Below are 23,647 nucleotides of genomic sequence, written 5' to 3'. Positions count from 1 at the left end.
CCGTAAAATACTTAGGAGTTACTATCCGGAGCGATCTGAAGTGGAATGATCACATAAAACAAATAGTGGGAAAAGCAGGCGCCAGGTTGAGATTCATAGGAAGAATTCTAAGAAAATGTGACTCATCGACGAAAGAAGTAGCTTACAAAACGCTTGTTCGTCCGATTCTTGAGTATTGCTCATCAGTATGGGACCCTTACCAGGTTGGATTAATAGAAGAGATAGACATGATCCAGCGAAAAGCAGCGCGATTCGTCATGGGGACATTTAGTCAGCGCGAGAGCGTTACGGAGATGCTGAACAAGCTCCAGTGGCGGACACTTCAAGAAAGGCGTTACGCAATACGGAGAGGTTTATTATCGAAATTACGAGAGAGCACATTCCGGGAAGAGATGGGCAACATATTACTACCGCCCACATATATCTCGCGTAATGATCACAACGAAAAGATCCGAGAAATTAGAGCAAATACGGAGACTTACAAGCAGTCGTTCTTCCCACGCACAATTCGTGAATGGAACAGGGAAGGGGGGATCAGATAGTGGTACAATAAGTACCCTCCGCCACACACCGTAAGGTGGCTCGCGGAGTATAGATGTAGATGTAGATGTAGATAAAACCTCTTCCCTGTGCTTGGACCTCTTCCTCCCAGCCTCGTCGTCGGGAGGAGGAAATTTTAACTAGACTCCGGATAGCCATTGACATCTTTTAAGTGGTGATCCTCCTCTGCTTTGTCCCCATCGCTCTCAGCCATGGATGGTGAGACACCTTTTACTTCAGTGCCCCTATTTTAAATCCACTACACGCTTGGTTACAGCTGTCGCCTGATATATCTTCCCTTTTAGCAGATGACATGCACTCAGACGATCGCATCCTTCGGTTTATCAGCGTCAGTGAGATGACTTTGGTCACTTGAATCTCTTTTTTGGGGACAACAACCCGCCTTCAATAGTAGTTTTCTAAAATTTACTTCCGTTTTTAGTTTCCTCCCTCCCTTTTGAGTTTCGCTCCCATTGCTTCTGATTTAACATTAGGTTTTATTTTACCCTTCGCTAAGGCACAGGATGGGAGCTTATGACTGTAGCAGTTTTGCGCCCTAAACCATAAAAATGGTATGATGTGTATGGTAGATTATGAAGCTCAGTTTACTGGTTAATTATGTTATCTTCCTAAATTATTAAAAAAATATTGTTTGGGTTCCTTTTTGTTAGCATATTAGCATATATTATCTGTTGGGTACATCTAAGTAACAAATGGTGTATAGTTTGTACATTGAATCCATTAATCTATAGTAGTTCTTATTTATTTGATTATAAAAATGGCAAATAGTCATTTCCTGTCTAGTTTCAGCAAGTCTATTTTACTGATACTGAAAAAGTGTTATTTCCATTCTTGCCATGTTCCCCATTTGACTTCATTTTCATGCTTCTCCATCCCCCAACCCCACTGACCCATTTCCCAGCCCTCCATACTCCTCCCACCCCCCCAATCTCTCTCTTCTTCCCCCTCCCCTCCCTCTACAGCTCTACTCCCACCCTATGGTGTGATTAAGTTTGTTATGGTAAAGTTTTTATGCTTGGAAAGGGTTGTAATTTTTAATGGACTGTTATTTTGTTTTCTGTTAATACTAATGTTGTGGTTCACATTTAATCATTTTTACGTGCCAACTTGACATACAACTTTGTTAAACACACTTTATGTGGCACTGCTATATTTTACTGTTCAGTGATTTTATGTAACTGACTGCTTTTGGTAAAGATTTTAAAAGTATTAATTTTATTGTTGACTTGTACTGTTATTGTACTAATTGTTGTATTTTTTAAGGTTGGAGAATAATAAATAAAAAAGGTTTCCTACATCCTGATTGGGCATCCCCTTCCCCAAGGTTTCCTTATGGCAGCAAGAGGAGTAGACAGCCAGTTACCAGCATGAGCTGCAGCTGTTCATTTTGCATTTTCAGATAGACCATGTCGGCTATGTGTTACGTAGTCTTGAGATGATATTTTCTGTATTTTAGGCATGTGCTAAAAAAATAGGTAATACCTGCATTGTACATGAGTGTAAATATGGTTTTCTGTCCTGTAGGATGATCTGAAAATGGGTACCAGCCCAAAACTAGTCAACAAGTAAATAAAAAAAGTGAAATTTACAACCTTGGCTTGTTTTTCATTTTACATCCTTGTATTTCTTTCATATGGGCAGAAAGGTATTTGATTAGTAGATTATAATATACGACTGTATCACATGAAAATTTTGAAATGTAAGAAAACAACAAAAGTTGTTATTTTTCTACACTCCTGGAAATTGAAATAAGAACACCGTGAATTCATTGTCCCAGGAAGGGGAAACTTTATTGACACATTCCTGGGGTCAGATACATCACATGATCACACTGACAGAACCACAGGCATTTAGACACAGGCAACAGAGCATGCACAATGTCGGCACTACTACAGTGTATATCCACCTTTCGCAGCAATGCAGGCTGCTATTCTCCCATGGAGACGATCATAGAGATGCTGGATGTAGTCCTGTGGAACGGCTTGCCATGCCATTTCCACCTGGCGCCTCAGTTGGACCAGCGTTCGTGCTGGACGTGCAGACCGCGTGAGACGACGCTTCATCCAGTCCCAAACATGCTCAATGGGGGACAGATCCGGAGATCTTGCTGGCCAGGGTAGTTGACTTACACCTTCTAGAGCACGTTGGGTGGCACGGGATACATGCGGACGTGCATTGTCCTGTTGGAACAGCAAGTTCCCTTGCCGGTCTAGGAATGGTAGAACGATGGGTTCGATGACGGTTTGGATGTACCGTGCACTATTCAGTGTCCCCTCGACGATCACCAGTGGTGTACGGCCAGTGTAGGAGATCGCTCCCCACACCATGATGCCGGGTGTTGGCCCTGTGTGCCTCGGTCGTATGCAGTCCTGATTGTGGCGCTCACCTGCACGGCGCCAAACACGCATACGACCATCATTGGCACCAAGGCAGAAGCGACTCTCATCGCTGAAGACGACACGTCTCCATTCGTCCCTCCACTCACGCCTGTCGCGACACCACTGGAGGCGGGCTGCACGATGTTGGGGCGTGAGCGGAAGACGGCCTAACGGTGTGCGGGACCGTAGCCCAGCTTCATGGAGACGGTTGCGAATGGTCCTCGCCGATACCCCAGGAGCAACAGTGTCCCTAATTTGCTGGGAAGTGGCGGTGCGGTCCCCTACGGCACTGCGTAGGATCCTACGGTCTTGGCGTGCATCCGTGCGTCGCTGCGGTCCGGTCCCAGGTCGACGGGCACGTGCACCTTCCGCCGACCACTGGCGACAACATCGATGTACTGTGGAGACCTCACGCCCCACATGTTGAGCAATTCGGCGGTACGTCCACCCGGCCTCCCGCATGCCCACTATACGCCCTCGCTCAAAGTCCGTCAACTGCACATACGGTTCACGTCCACGCTGTCGCGGCATGCTACCAGTGTTAAAGACTGCGATGGAGCTCCGTATGCCACGGCAAACTGGCTGACACTGACGGCGGCGGTGCACAAATGCTGCGCAGCTAGCGCCATTCGACGGCCAACACCACGGTTCCTGGTGTGTCCGCTGTGCCGTGCGTGTGATCATTGCTTGTACAGCCCTCTCGCAGTGTCCGGAGCAAGTATGGTGGGCCTGACACACCGGTGTCAATGTGTTCTTTTTTCCATTTCCAGGAGTGTATGTAGATACTGTCAACGGTAAAGCTTTGTAATTTGTTTGAACATGATTTCAAGTACTTTTTCTAACACACAAAACATTTAACTGGGTTGAATCATCCTAGTTTCATAGTTCAAATGTCAAAAAGAGAATTGTTGGGTGGATGCCAATAGCATAAAACCAGCAGAACCCTATTCGTCCTCGTCATATGAGAATGACTGTTGATTTCCAATTGGAGGCATCATGATGTTGCTTTAAATTTGTTATTAAACTTGTTACCTCAAGTTAATATTTCATCACTTTGTTTTGTGTGGTGTTTGTTTTTTTTCTGCCTTTTAATTCTTACCTTGCACTCCTTGATGAAAGTCTGACTATCAAGGGTCCACTGAAATAGTATGCGCAAACTAAGAGTTATAAAACTGATTTACAATGAAAGCTGCACTTCCTTTTCTTGACTGGGATGCATATATATCGAAAAAAAGAGGAAGAAAAAAATTATCAGTCATGACATTTTACTAATCACAAAACATTCAAGGCCAGTTCTGCTATTTAAAAAAAAAAAAGCTTAAATACTTCAAACTTGGGAGATGTGGAATGCTGATCATCATTTCACCACATGATGAACTGCTAGTTTTGTTGAGAGTTTTAATTTTACAGCCGTTCCATGTCTCCATGTGTTCTTTGCATAATATGTCACCTGTATTACTGCACACCACTCCACTTGACATGCATTTTGTAGTTGTAAATACCCTATAAGAACCTTGATATAATGCAGACCACTTCATCCAACTTAATCCTGAAAGAAGTAATTTCTGTTCATTTATGGTAAAAGTTCATAACAAAATTAAAGGTAATTGAGTGTTACTGTAAAGTCATGTTGTGGCATGTTTTCTTTCATCAGTTTGGGGTTTCTCAACAGGTTAACAGATTATTGAAAAATTTGGACTCTCCTGAGAAATGGTGGTGCTCTCTTGTGAATATGTATTACTGCTTAGGCTTTTGTCTTATCAGCATAATAAGGTGGTGCCTTATGTTCAGTTATGTGCAGCTACAGTTGGCTGATCAAGTACTTTCATCCTGATATGTTGATGATAGCTTTTTTCATTTCTGCAGTTGTCTTTTCAGGACTTTTAACTATGTCAAAGAAAAACCCAATTGAGAAAATTAATAAATTATGAGTCAGAGTTGCTTGTCATTACTTACCTCCAGGAGCAGTGCCAGTTGACCTGTGTACAAGTAAAAGTGACACAACACCTAATTTTCAGAATTAATAGTTCCTTCCTTTGGGAGTAGAGAGAAATATGTCGGGGAAGGTTAAAAAAGGAAGGGCTGAACTCTCGAATCCTCTGGTGAGAGTGACTCACCTGTAGTGTGTGTGAGGGAAGACTTTGTGTCTGTTGGCAGTATTACACATTTTGCCTTCTGGAGGTAATTACTATGCAGCAATCTGTCTCTTAATTCATTAGTCTCTTTTGGTATTATCTGTCCAGTGTGATCTTGAGCTAAGGAATCCTCCTTGGCTACTAACATTTTTTATGTGACATTGTTTTTCATGAATGATCTTTCGTGGACAAATTGTACTACCTTTAGTCTCATTATATTGCTTCCAATTTTGTGTGTGTGAGAGTGTGTGTGTGTGTGTGTGTGTGTGTGTGAGAGAGAGAGAGAGAGAGAGAGAGAGAGAGAGAGAGAGAGAGAGAGAGAGAGAGAGTTACTAGATATCTACATATGGCTGACTGTGGTATTGTAAAAAAGAAAGAGGTAGCTGCACAAACATTTGAGTGCATTGACTTGGCTCCTATTTTCTTCTTTCGGCAACGTTAAGTGACAGCCAAAGGTGGAGTTAGTTATATATGTCTTATGGGTCATTTGGATGTTATGATGAGGTGGAATGAATTAATTTAATTTATATTTAACTGTGGCTGAATGCTTACCACTTACAGAAGACACCCCCCCCCCCCCAAACAAGAAAAAATATATTAAATTTGATAATGTAAACTTGTTGGTCTTATGCCTTTTATAATCTTCAGGTTTCTTAATAAAACATCCCCTGTGTGATATAAAGAGTTATCCAAAATGAACATTAATACCTTATTTTCAAATTTGGCAGTGACTTTGGTACTTCCATTATTCATTCCTTTCTGATATAAAGCCAGTTGTAATTAAATGTAATAAAGCCTTTTTTCAGTATTATTCATTCATTTTGTATCGGTCATCTTTAGACCACATTGTTTCAACTGTCTTCCTTGACGTGTTCTGATGTTTGCCCAGCGCTCCCACATTCGTTCTGGGTTTTGCTCCTTCCTCTCCTGGGTCCAAGCCTTTCCTGTTTTTAGTTTTGGCTTTTATTGGAAACCCTACCCCACCATAACTTTCTCCTTGAGTGGGACACACTCCAAGATATCATGGGTGATCCTCACTGCTTTAAGATCTTTCTCCACCTCTGTGTCCCAGGCCTATTTTGTTTTCTTCTCCTGAAAGTAGGTGATCATACAATTGGTGAGTCTTCCAGGGCTCATTCAGGTCATATGTCCATAAAACATAATCCTTCTTTTTCGTATGGTATCGGTTATCTTCTCTATGTGGGAATACAGTTCATGATTATGTCATCTTCTGTATTTCCCATTCTCTTTGATAGACCTAAGATCTTTCTCAAAATCTTCCTTTCCTTGGCCTCCACTTTTTTTTATTAGGCCTTTTTTTTTCATTGCTAGGCATTCAGAAGCGTACAAGACCTCCGGACAGATAACACTGCAGTAATGCCTTAACTTTGCAGTTAACGATACTGATATTTTGTTGCAGATGTTTTTGGTTAAATGGAATGCCATTTCCATTTTGTTCATGTGTGATATGAAGGCTTCATTCTCTGATAAGGTTCTCTGATAAGGTGGTTGTTAGCCATTTTCCGAGATATTTAAACTTTACAACTCGCTTAATTTTGACTTGGCCTACTAGAAGCTCCCTTGGTGGTGAATTTATGTTCATTATAAACTTGGTTTTCTCAAATGAAATTTGGAGACCAGTCTTCTGTGCTTGTATGTTAAGCTCCCTTGGTGTTGAATTTATGTTCGTTATAAACTTGGTTTTCTCAAATGAAATTTGGAGGTCAGTATTTTCTGCTTGAACATTAAGCTCATTAATCTGTCTCTCAGCTGTTTCCATGGAAATTATTATGGACACTGTTATATCTGAATTGTAATGGATTACGCACAACAAATTTTATGAGACTACAAAGAAGTCAATGGAACTGTGCCTAGCTAATTTGTCCAAGGACTGGCAGAGAAATCATTCCTATCGATTCAGCACCCAAAATATCTTATCTGGCCTAGATTTAGTGATATCTTCATATCTGGATTCAGGGCAACGACATTCTCTGCTCATGTCTCCAGAACCTCAACATCTACCCCAAAAATCCATATCACATGGTCTTTCTCAATTCAACAAGCTGCCTTCCTAGAAGTTGAACTCTGCCTCTCAGGTGGCTCCATAAAAACATTTGTTACCATAAAACCCACCAACCATCAACAGTATCCTCATTTTAAGAGCTGTGACCCTTTTCACATTAAAAAGAATGTGACCTACTGCCTTAGCACATATAAGCACACCATTGGCAGTGAGAAGCAGGAGTTAGCCAGATACACCAATAATCTTGCCAGAGCGGAAACATCTGCTATCCATCTAGTCTAGTAGCAGCTTTCTTATGTCATCTTTCTCTGTCATATCAACGAACCTCAAGCTGCTGTGAAGCAGATGCTGATGAGTACCCACTCATCACCTGATATCACCAAGGTGGTGTAATACTTAACCACATCCTTCTCCGTGGCCTTCACAACACGTCATCTTGCTCTGTGATGATGTATCGTATCCAAAATTTTATCTTCTTCACCCAAAATAGTTGTCCACTGCTTACTCAACCAATGCAATAATTTGTTCCATATTTTGCAACCTTTGCTCCCAGTCCTGTACTACACACCTCACTCCCTACTTTCCCCCCATTAATCCTGTCCTGTCAGCCCATCTACCAATTCTTACAGCCATAGAGTCACAGGCATTTTCTGTCCTGTAAAAGGTAGTGCCATATATGAAAGCAGCCACATTTTTGTACCAGTTACCCTGAAAATGCAGTGTCCTATGTGAGTCTGACAAGCTAACCAGTTATGTGACCACAGGAATTACCATTATGAACTATGGTTAACTACAAACATTACTATACTAGTTGTTATATATTCTTCACACAATACTATCAATGATTTCAATAGCTGCTTCAGTACCTGTGCCATTTGGATCCTCCTCCCTAGCAGCAGCTCCTCATAAATTCATAGGGGCAACTGTCCTCCATTCTTGTAAGTCTCTTGGTTTAAAGCTGTTCTTTCTTCTATATTCTTACTCATTTCTGTAGGGCTATTTTCTACACTACTCCATATTGTACTTATTTTACACCTCCTCACTCTCTCCCTCTCTGTCTCTCCCTCCCCCCACCACTATCTCTTTCTCTCTCTCCTCCCCTCTCCCTCCCCCCACCCCCTCTTCCTTCTCTCTTACCACCTCCCCCCTGTTTCTTTCAGCCCAAGCATCAACTCATAAAATGTCAGTGTGGCTACTGCTTCAAAGCACGTGTGTCTGTCTCTCTCTCTCTCTCTCTCTCTCTCTCTCTCTCTCTCTCTCTCTCTCTCTCTCTCTCTCTCTCCCCCTCTGTGTGTGTGTGTGTGTGAGAGAGAGAGAGAGAGAGAGAGAGAGAGAGAGTGAGTGTGTAGACATTCGGGTGGGTGGGGGTTGTGTGCACACAACTGGGCATGATCATGCAGGTGCATTATTACACTAGGAAAAGAGTAGTAGCTTGAAAGCTATGGAAGTCTCTGATCATGTGTCAGTGCATCTCGCAGCAGTCAGTTATAGGTGGCAGGTTTTACATTTCATCAGATAAGATAGTAGATACTCTATTACTGTGATTAAAATACTTTAAAAAGTTAAGGGTAATCCTTATATCTTTAAGTATTTCTTCACTCACCTAAATCTTTGAAATTGATGGCAGTGGATAAGTCATTTATTACAGATGCATTCTGATGGAAAAAGTTCAGTCGATAGCTCATTACTAGAGGTAACAAAGCACCACTACTATGTTGTGTAAAAACTTAGGGTAAATTCATGAATGAAATAAAAAAATGAAGGGAGCATTGGGAAAACGTATTATCGCTTCTGTGCCTTCTAAAACGTCTGGTATGTTACACAGTTAATGTAATGACAGGTTCAATATATGAGTGTATACATGGTCATTGGTCATTCTTGTGACACACAGATTACAAAGGAATAGAAGGCTGCAGATAACATGAAAATTTTGTTCCCCACTGCTATCACTGTAAAATGTAATGTGTGTCACTCTAGTTGGACTTGTAATCCCACTGGACAGATCAGGGGATTATTCGATGTAATTATCCATACATCCGGCTAAATTACTAGGCGTGACGTGGAAGGATACACCTGCTGGCACCAGATCACCACAGCAGATTTAAGGGCTGCCGTGGACTGCCACGGTCTCACTTTTTATCCAGCCAATGTCTACTTTAAGCCCTCAGGTGTATTGATTGATGACGTTGTTTTCTCCAGGACTGATTTGGAATTCATTTTTACCTTCCAACGACATTTACTGTAGTGCACTGATTTACCTGTCTGCCTAATGCAACCTGTGTTTGATCACCTTTCAACCAACCTTCCACACCCAGAAAATCACTCCCATGCAGCCATGTGAATCGTGTGCATCATATCTTCAGTGACTTGAACTCCCTGCCCATTCTGCTGAAGGTCACACAAGGGCCTTCACAGACCAGTACTACCCTCCAAATCTAGTCCACTGACATATTTCCTATGACACATCCTGACACATCCCTAATCCTCCCACCACATCCAAGAATCAGCTACAAAGGAGCATCCCTTCACCACCCAAAATCACCCTGCACTGGGACAATTGAACCATATCCTTTCCCAGGCTTTCATTATCTCATCTATCATCATGCCCAGAAATGAGGGAAATCCTACCCAAGATCGTCCCCACTCCTCCTAAAGTGGTATCCCTTGGCCACCCTACCTACGCAACACCCTGGTCCATCCTATGCCACTCCCCCACTCAACTGCTTGCCACAGGGGTCAAATCCCTGTCAAAGACCCAGGTGCAAGACCTGCTCAGTCCACCCACACAGAACTGCCTACTCCAGCACTGTCAAAGGCTAACCCTTCCCCATCAGAGGGAGGGCCACCAATGCAAGTGACCCTGTCATATTCAAACTCTGCTGCAGTCACTGCACAGCTTTTATGTTGGTATGACAACCAACCAACTATCCACAAGAATACTCTGGACAAGAACGAAGGTGACCATTTTGTGGCACAACATCCAGATGGTGAGCACAACATGTTTGTTTTCAGTGAATGTTTCACAGCTTGGGCCATCTGGATCCTTCCCTCCACTACCAGCTTTTCTGAACTATGCAGATGGAAGCTATCCTTGTAATACGTCCATCGTTCCTGTAACTCCCCCTGACCTCAGTCTCCATTAGCCCACTGGCCCCACACCCTCCACCCAAAAGTTTACCTTTCCTCTGTCCTTTCACCTCCTCCCAAACCATGTCTCCATGTAACCTTCACTGTGCACTGCATCCCTGTGGTTCTGGTGCCCTTGCATCACATTCTTAGCCCATGTGTCTGCCACCCTTCCCTCTCACATTCTTAGCTAGAAAAACTGCTGACTCCCTCCAAGCTGCTAGCTACCAACATGCAACCTCTGTTCCTGTCTCTCCCACTCCCACTCTCGGTCCCTCTAACCTACCCACCCTACCCAACCCAATCCCAACTCCAACTCCAACTCCACCTGACGCAACCGCAAATGATTCCAACAGCTAGTCAGATTTTTTTCTCTTGTGTGTGCCTGTTGAGAGCTCAGTGCTTCTGTTATCCACTCCAAAATTTTGTACTTTCTGTCAGTACCTTCCTACCATAAGTAATTGTTATTTGTCTCTAACTTATGACGCGGAATGTTCTGTGTTCAGCTCTGTTTATGGAAGCTGATGACAGTAATGACCTGGTAGTTCAATATAGGATAAGTATATTGTGAAAAAAAGGAGGAGGAAGAAAGAAATATACTGTTATTTTTTGTAGGAGAGCCTTAACTGAAGTATGTGGTTAAATGGAAGAGAACACTTTGAGTGATTACTGAACCCATAAATCAGTCACAGGGCCATGAAAAAGTTGTGCAACAGTGCATTGAAATACATGATGAAGTTATTGTCTACATAATGACTTGTAGATGCCCCAGTAGTACCAAAATAACCAGGCAAACTTGTCTGATGATAGTTGCATAAGGCAGGAATACACGGACTAAAAGGATAATAAATAGTAAAAAGGCATGTGAGAAGATATTGAGACATGATGGCGTCTGTAGTGAAATTTAGATCATCATCATCATAATCATCATCATCATCATCATTTAAGACTGATTATGCCTTTCTGCGTTCAGTCTGGAGCATAGCCCCCTTATAAAATTCCTACATGATCCCCTATTCAGTGCTAACATTGGTGTCTCTTCTGATGTTAAACCTATTACTTCAAAATCATTCTTAACTGAATCCAGGTACCTTTTCCTTGGTCTGCCCCGACTCCTCCTACCCTCTACTGCTGAGCCCATGAGTCTCTTGGGTAACCTTGCTTCTCCCATGCGTGTAACATGACCCCACCATCTAAGCCTGTTCGCCCTGACTGGTACATCTATAGAGTTCATTCCCAGTTTTTCTTTGATTTCCTCATTGTGGACACCCTCCTGCCATTGTTCCCATCTACTAGTACCTGCAATCATCCTAGCTACTTTCATATCCGTAACCTCAACTTTGTTGATAAGGTAACCTGAATCCACCCAGCTTTCGCTCCCATACAACAAAGTTGGTCGAAAGATTGAACAGTGCACAGATAACTTAGTCTTGGTACTGACTTCCTTCTTGCAGAAGAGAGTAGATCGTAGCTGAGCGCTCACTGCATTAGCTTTGCTACACCTCGCTTCCAGTTCTTTCACTATGTTGCCATCCTGTGAGAATATGCATCCTAAGTACTTGAAACCGTCCACCTGCTCTAACTTTGTTCCTCCTATTTGGCACTCAATCCGTTTATATTTCTTTCCCACTGACATTACTTTCATTTTGGAGATGCTAATCTTCATACCATAGTCCTTACATTTCTGATCTAGCCCTGAAATATCACTTTGCAAACTTTCAATCGAATCTGCCATCACAACTAAGTCATCTGCATATGCAAGACTGCTTATTTTGTGTTCACATATCTTAATCTCACCCAGCCAGTCTATTGTTTTCAACATATGATCCATAAATAATATGAACAACAGTGGAGACAGGTTGCAGCCTTGTCTTACCCCTGAAACTACTCTGAACCATGAACTCAATTTACCGTCAACTCTAACTGCTGCCTGACTATCCATGTAAAGACCTTTAATTGCTTGCAAAAGTTTGCCTCCTATTCCATAATCTCGTAGAACAGACAGTAACTTCCTCCTAGGAACCCGGTCATATGCCTTTTCTAGATCTATAAAGCATTGATACAGTTCCCTGTTCCACTCATAACACTTCTCCATTATTTGCCGCAAGCTAAAGATCTGGTCCTGACAACCTCTAAGAGGCCTAAACCCACACTGATTTTCATCCAATTGGTCCTCAACTAATACTCACGCTTTCCATTCAACAATACCTGAGAAGATTTTACCCACAATGCTGATTAAAGAGATACCTCTGTAGTTGTTACAATCTTTTCTGTTTCCAGTTTAAAGATTGGTGTGATTACTGCTTTTGTCCAGTCTGATGGAACCTGTCCCGACTCCCAGGCCATTTCAATTATCCCGTGCAGCCATTTAAGACCTGACATTCCACTGTATTTGATGAGTTCCGACTTAATTTCATCCACCCCAGCTGCTTTATTGCACTGCAATCTATTGACCATTTTCTCTACTTCCTCAAATGTGATGCTATTTCCAACATCATTCCTATCCCATTCTGCCTCGAAATCTGAAACATTACTGATCATATTTTCACCTACATTGAGCAACTCTTCAAAATATTCCCTCCATCTGCCCAAGGCATCCACAGGATTCACCAGCAGTTTTCCTGACCTGTCCAAAATACTTGTCATTTCCTTCTTACCTCCCTTTCGAAGACTGCTAATTACACTCCAGAATGGTTTTCCAGCAGCTTGACCCATAGTCTCCAACCTGTTTCCAAAGTCTTCCCAAGATTTCTTCTTGGATGCTGCAATTATCTGTTTGGCTTTGTTTCTTTCTTCAACATAACTTTCTCTGTCTACCTGAGTTCTAGTATGTAGCCATTTTTGATACGCCTTCTTTTTCCTTTTACAGGCTGCTTTGACTGTGTCATTCCACCAAGCTGTTTGCTTCATCCTACTTTTACACACTACTGTTCCAAGACATTCTTTAGCCACTTGTAGTACTGTGTCCCTGTACCTTGTCCATTCCTTTTCCAATGACTGTAATTGACTACATTCAACTAACTGGTACCTTTCTGAGATCGCTGTTATGTACTTGTGCCTGATTTCCTTATCCTGAAGTTTCTCCACTCTTATCCTCCTACATATGGACCTGACCTCCTGCACTTTCGGCCTCACAATCCCAATTTCACTGCAGATTAAATAATGATCAGTGTCATCAAAGAATCCCCTGAATACATGTGTATCTCTCACAGCCTTCCTGATTTCCTGATCTGTTATTATATAGTCAATGACAGATCTGGTTCCCCTGCCTTCCCAAGTATACCGGTGAATGTTCTTATGTTTAAAAAAGGAGTTTGTGATTACTAAGCCCATACTGGCACAGAAATCCAAGAGTTGTTTCCCGTTCCTGTTGGCCTCCATATCCTCTCCAAATTTACCCATAACCTTTTCATACCCTTCTGTTCGATTTCTAATCCTGGCATTAAAATCACCCATGAGCAGAACACTGTCCTTGTCCTTTACTCTAAAAACTACATCACTGAGTGCCTCATAAAAACTATCCAACTTATCTTGATCTGTCCCTTCACAATGCGAATATACTGACACAATCCTAATTTTCTTGCTAGACACTGTCAAATCTATCCACATCAGTCATTCGTTTACATACCTTATTGCAACTATGCTGGGTTCCATTCCTTTCCTGATGTAAAGCCCTACACCCCATTGTGCTATTCCTGCTTTGACTCCTGACAGGTAGACCTTGTATTCTCCCACTTCCTCTTCTTTCTCACCCCTTACCCGAATGTCGCTAACAGCTAAAACGTCCAGCCCCATCTTACTTGCAGCCTCTGCCAGCTCTGCCTTCTTCCCAGAGTAGCCCCCATTGATATTAATAGCTCCCCATCTCATTACCATTTGTTTGCCAAGTCGTATCTTAGGAGTCCCTGGTTTGTCAGTTAGAGGTGGGACTCTGTCACCTCCAAAGGTCCGAGGCGTTTTGCTCTGATTGTTGCCAGCATCATATTTAAAGTACCAGGGAAGCAGGTTGCTAGCCTTACTTGCCCCGAGTCCCATTGGGTTTTACCCCTAACGGCTGAGGGACTAACCAGTGGATTTGGTAGTCTTTGCCATATGAGCACAGAGGTGACCACGACTCAGAATATGTCCGAGATGCCCAGCCTTATTCCAAAGTAACTGGTATCCCGACTGTCGGGACCACTTACTTGGCTACTCATATGTTGCCCGTGGTTCATGAACTAGGACATGACTACAGGAACCCACACCATGAACCATGAAATTTAGTTTAGAGAAACAATTTTCATCAATATTCATTGGACGTACTACATATGCATGATGGTGAAGGGGAAGACTGGTTGCTATAGTACCTGTATATACAACTTATTTGGTGGGAAGTGTGTGTATTTTAGATAAAAGATCTGCTTCTCTGTCAGTACTCTTCAATAAATTATAACATGAAATTCCGTAGAAGCAGTGTTTACACACTCACATACAATCTCTCTCTCTCTCTCTCTCTCTCTCTCTCTCTCTCTCTCTCTCTCTCTCTCTCTCTCTCTTTCTCTGTATCGGTATTTATGTATAAGGCAATGTTTAGATCATAACAGACCATAGTAGTAATTTTATTCTCGATTGTTGCAGTTTTCAAACATACGGCATCAGATATTGTGCAGGTAAACAAACTAAATGGGGCTGGGACTTCAGTGGCTCTTCAAACATGGAGGAACTACAGCTCCTGCTTGAACATCGTTTCATGATTAGGCGTTTGAAGTCTGATGTCATCACCCAGCTGCCTTCAAAAATGAGGTAAACAAATATTCTACTTCCTTTGTAAAATTTAAGGAAGCCCTAGTGCTGTTGTATTAATTTTGGTTTTTGCTTTCACAGGCAGGTTGTTGTTTTGAATCCTTCTTCTATAAATATGAAGAGTGATGAAGTGGAAAACTGGTTAAAAAGACTACATTCCAAACAACTGAGTGGCATGCAGAGGAGAGGAGCTCTTCTGTCATTTTTTGCAGCCACAGGGAATGTAAAACTAAAAGCTATTAAGTATGTATTCAGTCAGTTAATTGATTCAGTGTTCTATAGATCAGTTGCCATATTTTTTTCTATTAGAATGACATTGAGCAAGTTAGTTTATAGGCTAGGTATTCACAATTTGTGTGTATATGCCCATTTACATATGATTAAATTGCACAATGCCTTAGATTCAATAAAATTGTACATATTATCCCTTAATACTACTCATACTGCTAGGAAAACAAAATAAAATTTAACAGCAAAAGTAAACTTTTTGTCTTCTATAATACATGTGATACTATTTTCAATAAAAATATACATTGACAGAAAAAAAATTTCAACACCAAGAAAGAATTGTGCAACATAAATGAAAGTTGGTAGGCATGTTTCTACATCTGAAGGGTTATGCCTGTTCAGATTTCATGCCAATTGCAAAAAGTGGTGCTAGTAGTGCCACTATGTGGATGCAAATCAGGTTTGCATTAAATACTTGTCGTAACGGTCATGAGCATTAGTTACCTTTGAGATTGGATGTGGGGAGTTGATGTTAGCCAAGAATGCTTTTAAGACAACAAAGATGCCTTTATCAGTACCTCATTGAGTTCGAACAAGGTCTTGTAATAGGGCTATGAGAAGCTGGATGTTCCTTCTGCGATACTGCAGAAAGATCTAGTAGGGATGTAGAAACTGTACGTGATTGCTGGCAGCAGTGGTCACGAGAATGTATGGTTGCAAGAAGACAGGGCTCCTGGTGGCCACATGGCACTATAACGAGGGAAGACTATAACGTTTGGCATATGGCACTGGCGCACCACACTGGATCTGCAGTAGCAATTTTAGGAGCAGTTGTCTCCTCAGTGACACAACAAACAGTTACTAATCGGTTACTGTGAGGACAACTCCAAGCCAGATGTCCTGTAGCATGCATTCTACTGACCCCAAACCAGCCCCATTTGCGACTTGAGTGGTGTGGAGCGAGAGCTCACTGGAGGGCAGAGTTGAGGTCTGTTGTGTTTCCTGATGAAAGTCGGCCTTGCCTCGGTGGCAGTGAGGGCCTTGAGTTGAGGGCCTCTAACCAACCTGTCTGTGTGCTAGTCACACTTGACCCACATCTGGAGTTATGGTCTGAAGTTCGATTTTGTATGACAGCAGGAGCATTCTCGTGGTTATCCCACACATCCTGACTGCAAATTTGTACGTCAATCTTGTGATGTGACCTGTTTTACTGCCATTCGTGAACAGCATTCCAGGGGGTGTTTTCCAACAGGATAACGTTAGCCCACATACCATTGTTGTAACCAATATGCTTTACAGAGTTTCGATATGTCTTGGCCTGCTCTGTCAACAGAACTGTCTCCAGTCGAGCACAAATAGGACATCCTCAGACGGCAACTCCAGCGTCATCCACAACCAGCATTAATCATCCCCATCTTGACCAACCAAGTGCAACAGGCATGGAACTCCATCCACAAACTGACATCCGGCACCTGTACAACACAATGTGTGCACGTTTGCATGCTTGCGTTCCACATTGTGGCAGTCAACACTGGTTATTAATGTATCCGCAGTTCACATTTGCAATAGCTTACCGTTCACTTACAATAACCTGTGATCTTGCAGTGTTGATTGCTTAAATACATTAGCTAGACAAATGTATTCCCAAAATTTTGTTGCTCTATATTAAATACTTTTTGGTGTTGTGATTTTTTTCCATTAGTGTAGAATAGAATTAGTTGTCCGGAGGAAATAATTGTAGTTTAGATTTAAAATTTACTTTGCCAATTGTACGATTTGTGTTGATCAAAAGCTTTTTGAGTCTGTGGTAGCTCCGGTGATAAAGTACTGAGAGCCATTTTTTACATTGCATACTATTCACTCTTCTTGTATTTGTGCAATCAGTAATTTCTTTGTAACTGATGAGTTACCCTAGAATAGTACCCTATAACACATAAGGCACTGAAGAACAGAATAACATAAAAATGTTGAGATATTGATTGTTTGTTGCAGAACGTAGCATTGATGTAAAGAACGAATGTTGAACTTAGCTGTTCGTGAAGTTGTGTAATGTGTTAATTCAGTTCATCTTTTCTTCAGTGTACACACTATTACAGAAAATCACTTAATAATTCTTTCAAAATCTTTTGATAATTATTTCTTCTGTTACTGTCCTGATTGGATTGATTTTAATACGGATTCCTTCATGGTATATCACTCTTTTAAATACATTTAGCTAAGTATATTCCAAATTACATGCTTGATATGATATTAATTTCATTAAATTTAAATTTTTCTAACAGTTTGTGTTTGATAACTTGAATTAACTACGCATAAAGCTGTGAAGAGAGAAATTAAAAGTTCATTTATCTTATTTGCGACAAGTGTCGCAGCTCAGAAGTCACTCTTTTATTTCATATGAGGAAAGACTTTGTACTGTACTTGACTGTATTGTTGAGTCCATGTTCTAATAAATTACACTCCAGCAGCATTGTAAAATGCCTTCCTAGTACATCATTGCCATTGAATGTGTTCCAAAAAATATCACAATTGGAACTGTGAGGTGCAACAGACTCGGAGTTTGTACACAGTTGCTGTTGGGTTCATGGAGGTCATCCTTCACCCCCATGCCTACAAATTTCTCCCTAGCAGAACATTATTCTGTGAAGTATTTTGAGCACAATTTCAGAAATATTTTTAGAAACACAATTCATTTGTTTTTAATTTTGTCACCATTTTTAGGGCTCCATACCTCAGGTAAAAACGAAACCCGTATAGGATCACTTTGTTGTCCATGTGTCAGACTGAGTGACTGACTGGCTGACTGACTGACTGTTAAGACCCCTTTTTCTAATGAACAGTTGAGGTATCGAGTATAAATTTATGTCACCTACTAAGGCCTACAGTCCCTTGGCAGTGTGAAAAATTTAAACTTCGAAGTAAGTGCATTTGAGAGCCAGTTGCGCCACATGAACATAAAGAGCTCAGACGGAAATCCAGCTCTAAGCAGAGAAGGGTTAGCAGGAAGGTGGAAGAAGTATATGGAGGGTCTATACAAGTGTGATGTACTTGAGGACAGTATTATGGAAATGGAAGAGGATGTAGATGAAGATGAAATGGGAGATATGTTACTGCGTGAAGAGTTTGACAGAGCACTGAAAGACCTGAGTCGAAAAAAGGCGCCGGGAGAAGACAACATTCCATTAGAACTACTGACAGCCTTGGGAGAGCCAGTCCTGACAAAACTCTACCATCTGGTGAGCAAGATGTGTGAGACAGGCGAAATACCCTCAGACTTCAAGAAGAATATAATAATTCCAATCCCAAAGAAAGCAGGTGTTGACAGATGTGAAAATTACCGAACTGTCAGTTTAATAAGTCACAGCTGCAAAATACTAACGTGAATTCTTTACAAACGAATGGAAAAACTGGTAGAAGGTGACCTTGGGGAAGATCAGTTTGGATTCCGTAGAAATGTTGGAACACGTGAGGCAGTTCTGACCCTACAACTTATCTTAGAAAATAGATTAAGGAAAGGCAAACCTACATATCTAGCATTTGTAGATTTAGAGAAAGCTTTTGACAATGTTGACTGGAATACTCTCTTTCAGATTCTGAAGGTGGCAGGGGTAAAATACAGGGAGCGAAAGGCTACTTACAATTTGTACAGAAAGCAGATGGCAGTTATAAGAGTCGAAGGACATGAAAGGGAAGCAGTGGTTGGGAAGGGAGTGAGACAGGGTTGTAGCCTTTCCCCGATGTTATTCAATCTGTATATTGAGCAAGCAGTGAAGGAAACAAAACAAAAATTCGGAGTAGGTTTTAAAATCCATAGTGAAGAGAGAATAACTTTGAGGTTTGCTGATGACTTTGTAATTCTGTCAGAGACAGCAAAGGACTTGCACAGTTTAACGGAATGGATCATGTCTTGAAAGGAGGATATCAGATGAACATCAACAAAAGCAAAACGAGGATAATGGAATGTAGTCGAATTAAGTCGGGTGATGCTGAGGGAATTAGATTAGGAAATGAGGCACTTGAAGTAGTAAAGGAGTTTTGCTATTTGGGGAGCAAAATAACTGATGATGGTGGAAGTAGAGAGGATATAAATTGTAGACTGGCAATGGCAAGGAAAGCCTTTCTGAAGAAGAGAAATTTGTTAACATCGAGTATAGGTTTAAGTGTCAGGAAATCATTTCTGAAAGTATTTGCATGGAGTGTAGCCATGTTTGGAAGTGAAACATGGATGATAAGTAGTTTGGACACGAAGAGAATAGAAGCTTTCGAAATGTGGTGCTACAGAAGAATGCTGAAGATTAGATGGGTAGATTACATAACTAATGAGGAAGTATTGAATAGGATTGGGGAGAAGAAAAGTTTGTGGCACAACTTGACTAGAAGAAGGGATTGGTTGGCAGGACACATTCTGAGGCATCAAGGGATCACCAATTTAGTATTGGAGGGCAGCGTGGAGGGTAAAAATCGTAGAGGGAGACCAAGAGATGAATACACTAAGCAGATTCAGAAGGATGTAGGGTGCGGTAGGTACTGGGAGATGAAGAGGCTTGCACAGGATAGAGTAGCATGGAGAGCTGCATTAAACCAGTCTCAGGACTGAAGACCACAACAACAACAACTTATGCCACATATTTTGATGGTTGGAAACTCACTCGTCAGAACCCACAGGTTACCGTATTTACTCGAATCTAAGCCGCACTTTTTTTCCGGTTTTTGTAATCCAAAAAACCGCCTGCGGCTTAGAATCGAGTGCAAAGCAAGCGGAAGTTCTGAAAAATGTTGGTAGGTACCGCCACAACTAACTTCTGCCGTCGAATATATGTAGCGCTACACGGGCATGCTTTGTAAGCACAAAGATAAATACTGGCGCCAAAACCTCTGCGTCAGTAAATGAATTAAAAAAAAATATGTGGAAGATGAGCTTTTTTCTCCGCCCGAGTTTCGACCACGGCATTTTCATACATTACTCAACGAAGTAAATACAAATTCCGTATTGTTCATCTCCGAATGTAGCAGAATTTCAATGTAATATGAAAATCCGACTGGCAAGACTGTTTGGGATGTTTGTCAATATGGCCAACTCTACGTTCTGAATTTTTTCCTACATGTGAGAAGAGATGGTTGCTAATAGAAACCTGATGAAATGTGAATCACATGCAGTATTCTCTTCACCATAAGAATAATACGAATATAAACATTTTGCCATGTATTCTTTCGTGTTTGCTGCTATCTCATTTAAATCCTGTCTGCCTAATAAACTACGAAATTAGAGTGAGACAACAGCAAACGCGGAAGAATATACGTATCGTTTCAAGTTTATATACGTATTATTCTTATGCCTAATAGTGATACAGTCAGAAATGAAGCACGGCAACTGACTAGATTTTTAAATCTAAGATGACTCTAATTTCTGTGCAGAATTTGATGTACTAAAGAAGCGGCCGCAAAGATTTTCAAACGGAGAAAAATTTTCGCCTAACTCTCATTCAGAACAATGTTCTATCATACGCAGTCTATTATTTGGTTCTTGTTGATCATTATCAAAGAAAGCAGCAGTGTAAGTTAACAACAAATAGCAGTCTCTTGCCGTTGTTTCGGTTATGAGACAATTCCTCTCTTTGTTTTAATTGTAAGCGGCAGTAGCGCGCACAAGAGCAAACCATGCCGCGAGCGGCGACAGGCCATGAACATGCACTATCAGAATGCGACAAACAAAGCATGACACAGTACAGTAATGCATTTTCAGCTTAGAGTGACGTAAACACCTATAACAAAGAAAACGGCACTTATCAGCTCAAATCAAAATAAGCAATCGATTCAAACCAGACGAAGCACGTGAAAAAGGAAGGGTACCCGTATAAATACGGACGGAGCGCCTGACGCATAGCAATGGCTACCTGGTAAAGCTTAACTGCTAAGCTTACGACTTGAACCAAACTACTGTAGCTGCATCGTCATTCATTCGACCTAAATTGTGTCTCGTATTAGAATGTACCAACTTTGTTTCGATTTGGAGGTGCGGCCTAAAACTTTTTTCTCCCCTTAAATTTCGAGTCTCAGATTTCAGGTGCGGCTTAGTTTCGAGATTTTTTTTTTTTTTTTCCTTTATTTCGAGTCTCATTTTTCAAGTGCGGCTTAGATTCGAGTGCGGCTTAGATTCGAGTAAATACGGTACTTCTCATTGAACTGTAATCATAAAATGTGGTGTGAAGCAGGTTTTTACAATACAAATATAAGGGAAAAACCAAAAATTGTTGATTGTAATTATGTCTCACTTTTTTGTTTGTCGTTGTTGTCTTGCTGTAAAGGTTCCTTTTTTGCAGGAATTGATAGAGGTATCAAGCTGAAACTTAAGTCAAACTAACTGACAAACTTGATATTGACTGGGGATTCATTTTGCCAATTTTCTATTAAAAATGGAAAAAAACTAACTGTGTTTCAAGAGCAATATAAAAAAAATTCATTTCTGTGTATTCGTGAAAATACCTTTGAAATTATGAAAGACCACTTTAATGCTTTACAGAAAGCTATTGTTTTTGCCAATAGCTGTTTGCCCATCACAGTTGAAAACTGTCAAAAGCGCTGCCAGGTGTCACGGGATTCCCTAAAGCTGCCTCGACTGTAGGAGAGCCTCATTAGTAAAGAATATGTCATGGAGTGTGTAATCACATTGTCTGTCACATTGAGGCATTCATGTCATGTGATCTCAACTCATAAGGCTGTCCTCAGTTCTCGCATGGCTGACGTCAGCTGTTTTCTAGCGGGAATTGCAATCTTTGTAAGATGATGCTCTACTGTTTTTATGTTTGAAGTGCACTTACACAATGCAGTAGCAGTAGCTGGAGTCCACATTTGTATGAAAATAACATTTATTGGCCTCATAAAGCTCTGCAACTTGCAGGGGTAGTTGTGTATTAGAGTAGGAAGACCGAAGTACGAAACAATGCAAAAAGAAAGTGTTTGGATCCAAAAGGTGATATCATTATGAAGGTACAGAGGGGGAAGCTCACAGATGAATCTGCATTTTACAGATATTTTAGAATATCAAAGTACCATTTTTTTCTGTTTATTACATGACATTGCACCAGGAACTACTAACAGTAACACAGTGTTATGAGGTACCATCTCACCATGTGAAAAATTGGTTTGTTTAAGGCTAAGTTTAGTTGCCAGTCCAGTACATATTTTTCTGTAATAGTCATATCTCTCTCAGTACCTTCCCCTTCAAGATTTATGGATTTCTTTTACATCTTGTATCAGACATTACAAATGCCTGATAACATAGAAATAAATTTCACCTTACTCATCAGATTCTACCCACGTATCTTTTTTCACGTCAAGTTGTTGTCATATTTTAATCCATTTCATTGTAAAATATTAAATGCCAGTATGTATAAAAACCTAGTTTATAAATTTAGTAGGGGACATGCATTTCGGAAGTGCTATTGAATATTCACTTCTGGCACTTGAGAATTACAGTGCAGAATGAGAAGGTTTAAGATGTTTATTTGTTCCACTATACTCCTTTCTTAACAGAATTTGAGTACCCCCTAAATCACTCATATTGTTCCATTCATGCTACATCCTCACTGATTTAATCAGTCTTTCACCGTTTATTATAAAATTATAAATTTTAGCAAAAGGAATGATGATTGAAACATTTTACAAGAAGTGGACAATGGAAAGGAGTATGGAAGAAGAGTGCTCAGCTATGTATCATGATGAAATGAGCTTCAGGGTCACATGATCAGCAATGGACAATGATGTCAGCTGATGAAAACTTTCTTCCTGAGGATCCTTGATGGTGCCATGACACAACATGACGGCCGATAAGAATGTCATTATTTAAAATCGATAGTGGAGTGCTACGAATTGGTGTGATGTGATGTGACAGTCAGTGTGAACTGACCTTGATTGTATTAAAACTTTATGCATGAAGCAGCATTTTGTCATGCATCTCAGTGTTTGTGACATCATATCTCATGAGCTGTATGTCTTACAATGATATATTTGTGTAGGTACATTCAGTGGCATATGTGGATACTGTCTGCAAAGTATGTTGTGAATAGATTTGGTGGCAAAGAAGTAATAAATTTAAACATCATGAGACATGCAGGAGTTTTGCATGCATCACATTTTTTATGATGTCATATTTCCTGAACTGTGATAAGTTGATGGTTCTTACCCCCATTGTGATAGTTGTCTGACAGTAAGAGTTAAGTGTATCAAGTTTGGTTGAAATAGTTCTAGTGGTTTAGGAGGAGATTTTGAACATACACACATACATACATTTTTATAATATGTATGGGTACTAAGGTCCAAGGTCCCTTAGTAGTGTAAATAATTTAAGCTTTTGAGTCAGTGCAATGAGAAGATAAGGCCATATGTCACGTATTTTGATACTTGCAAACGCATTT

General features: G+C 40.9%; 1 protein-coding gene across 1 annotated transcript in view; it reads left to right on the top strand.

Annotated features, from left to right (window-relative positions):
• The window catches only part of LOC126161865 (SWI/SNF-related matrix-associated actin-dependent regulator of chromatin subfamily A-like protein 1), a 162,984-nt gene that overhangs the window by 102,419 nt on the left and 36,918 nt on the right, over window positions 1-23,647 (top strand). Inside the window, exons 8-9 of the mRNA XM_049917981.1 lie at window positions 14,841-15,005; window positions 15,087-15,248. Of these exons, the coding sequence (XP_049773938.1) occupies window positions 14,841-15,005; window positions 15,087-15,248 (327 nt within the window). The remainder of the gene's footprint in view (window positions 1-14,840; window positions 15,006-15,086; window positions 15,249-23,647) is intronic.

Source organism: Schistocerca cancellata, chromosome 2 (assembly GCF_023864275.1).
Source record: "Schistocerca cancellata isolate TAMUIC-IGC-003103 chromosome 2, iqSchCanc2.1, whole genome shotgun sequence".
Lineage (NCBI taxonomy): Eukaryota > Metazoa > Arthropoda > Insecta > Orthoptera > Acrididae > Schistocerca > Schistocerca cancellata.
This window is presented reverse-complemented; position numbering and strand designations above follow the sequence as displayed.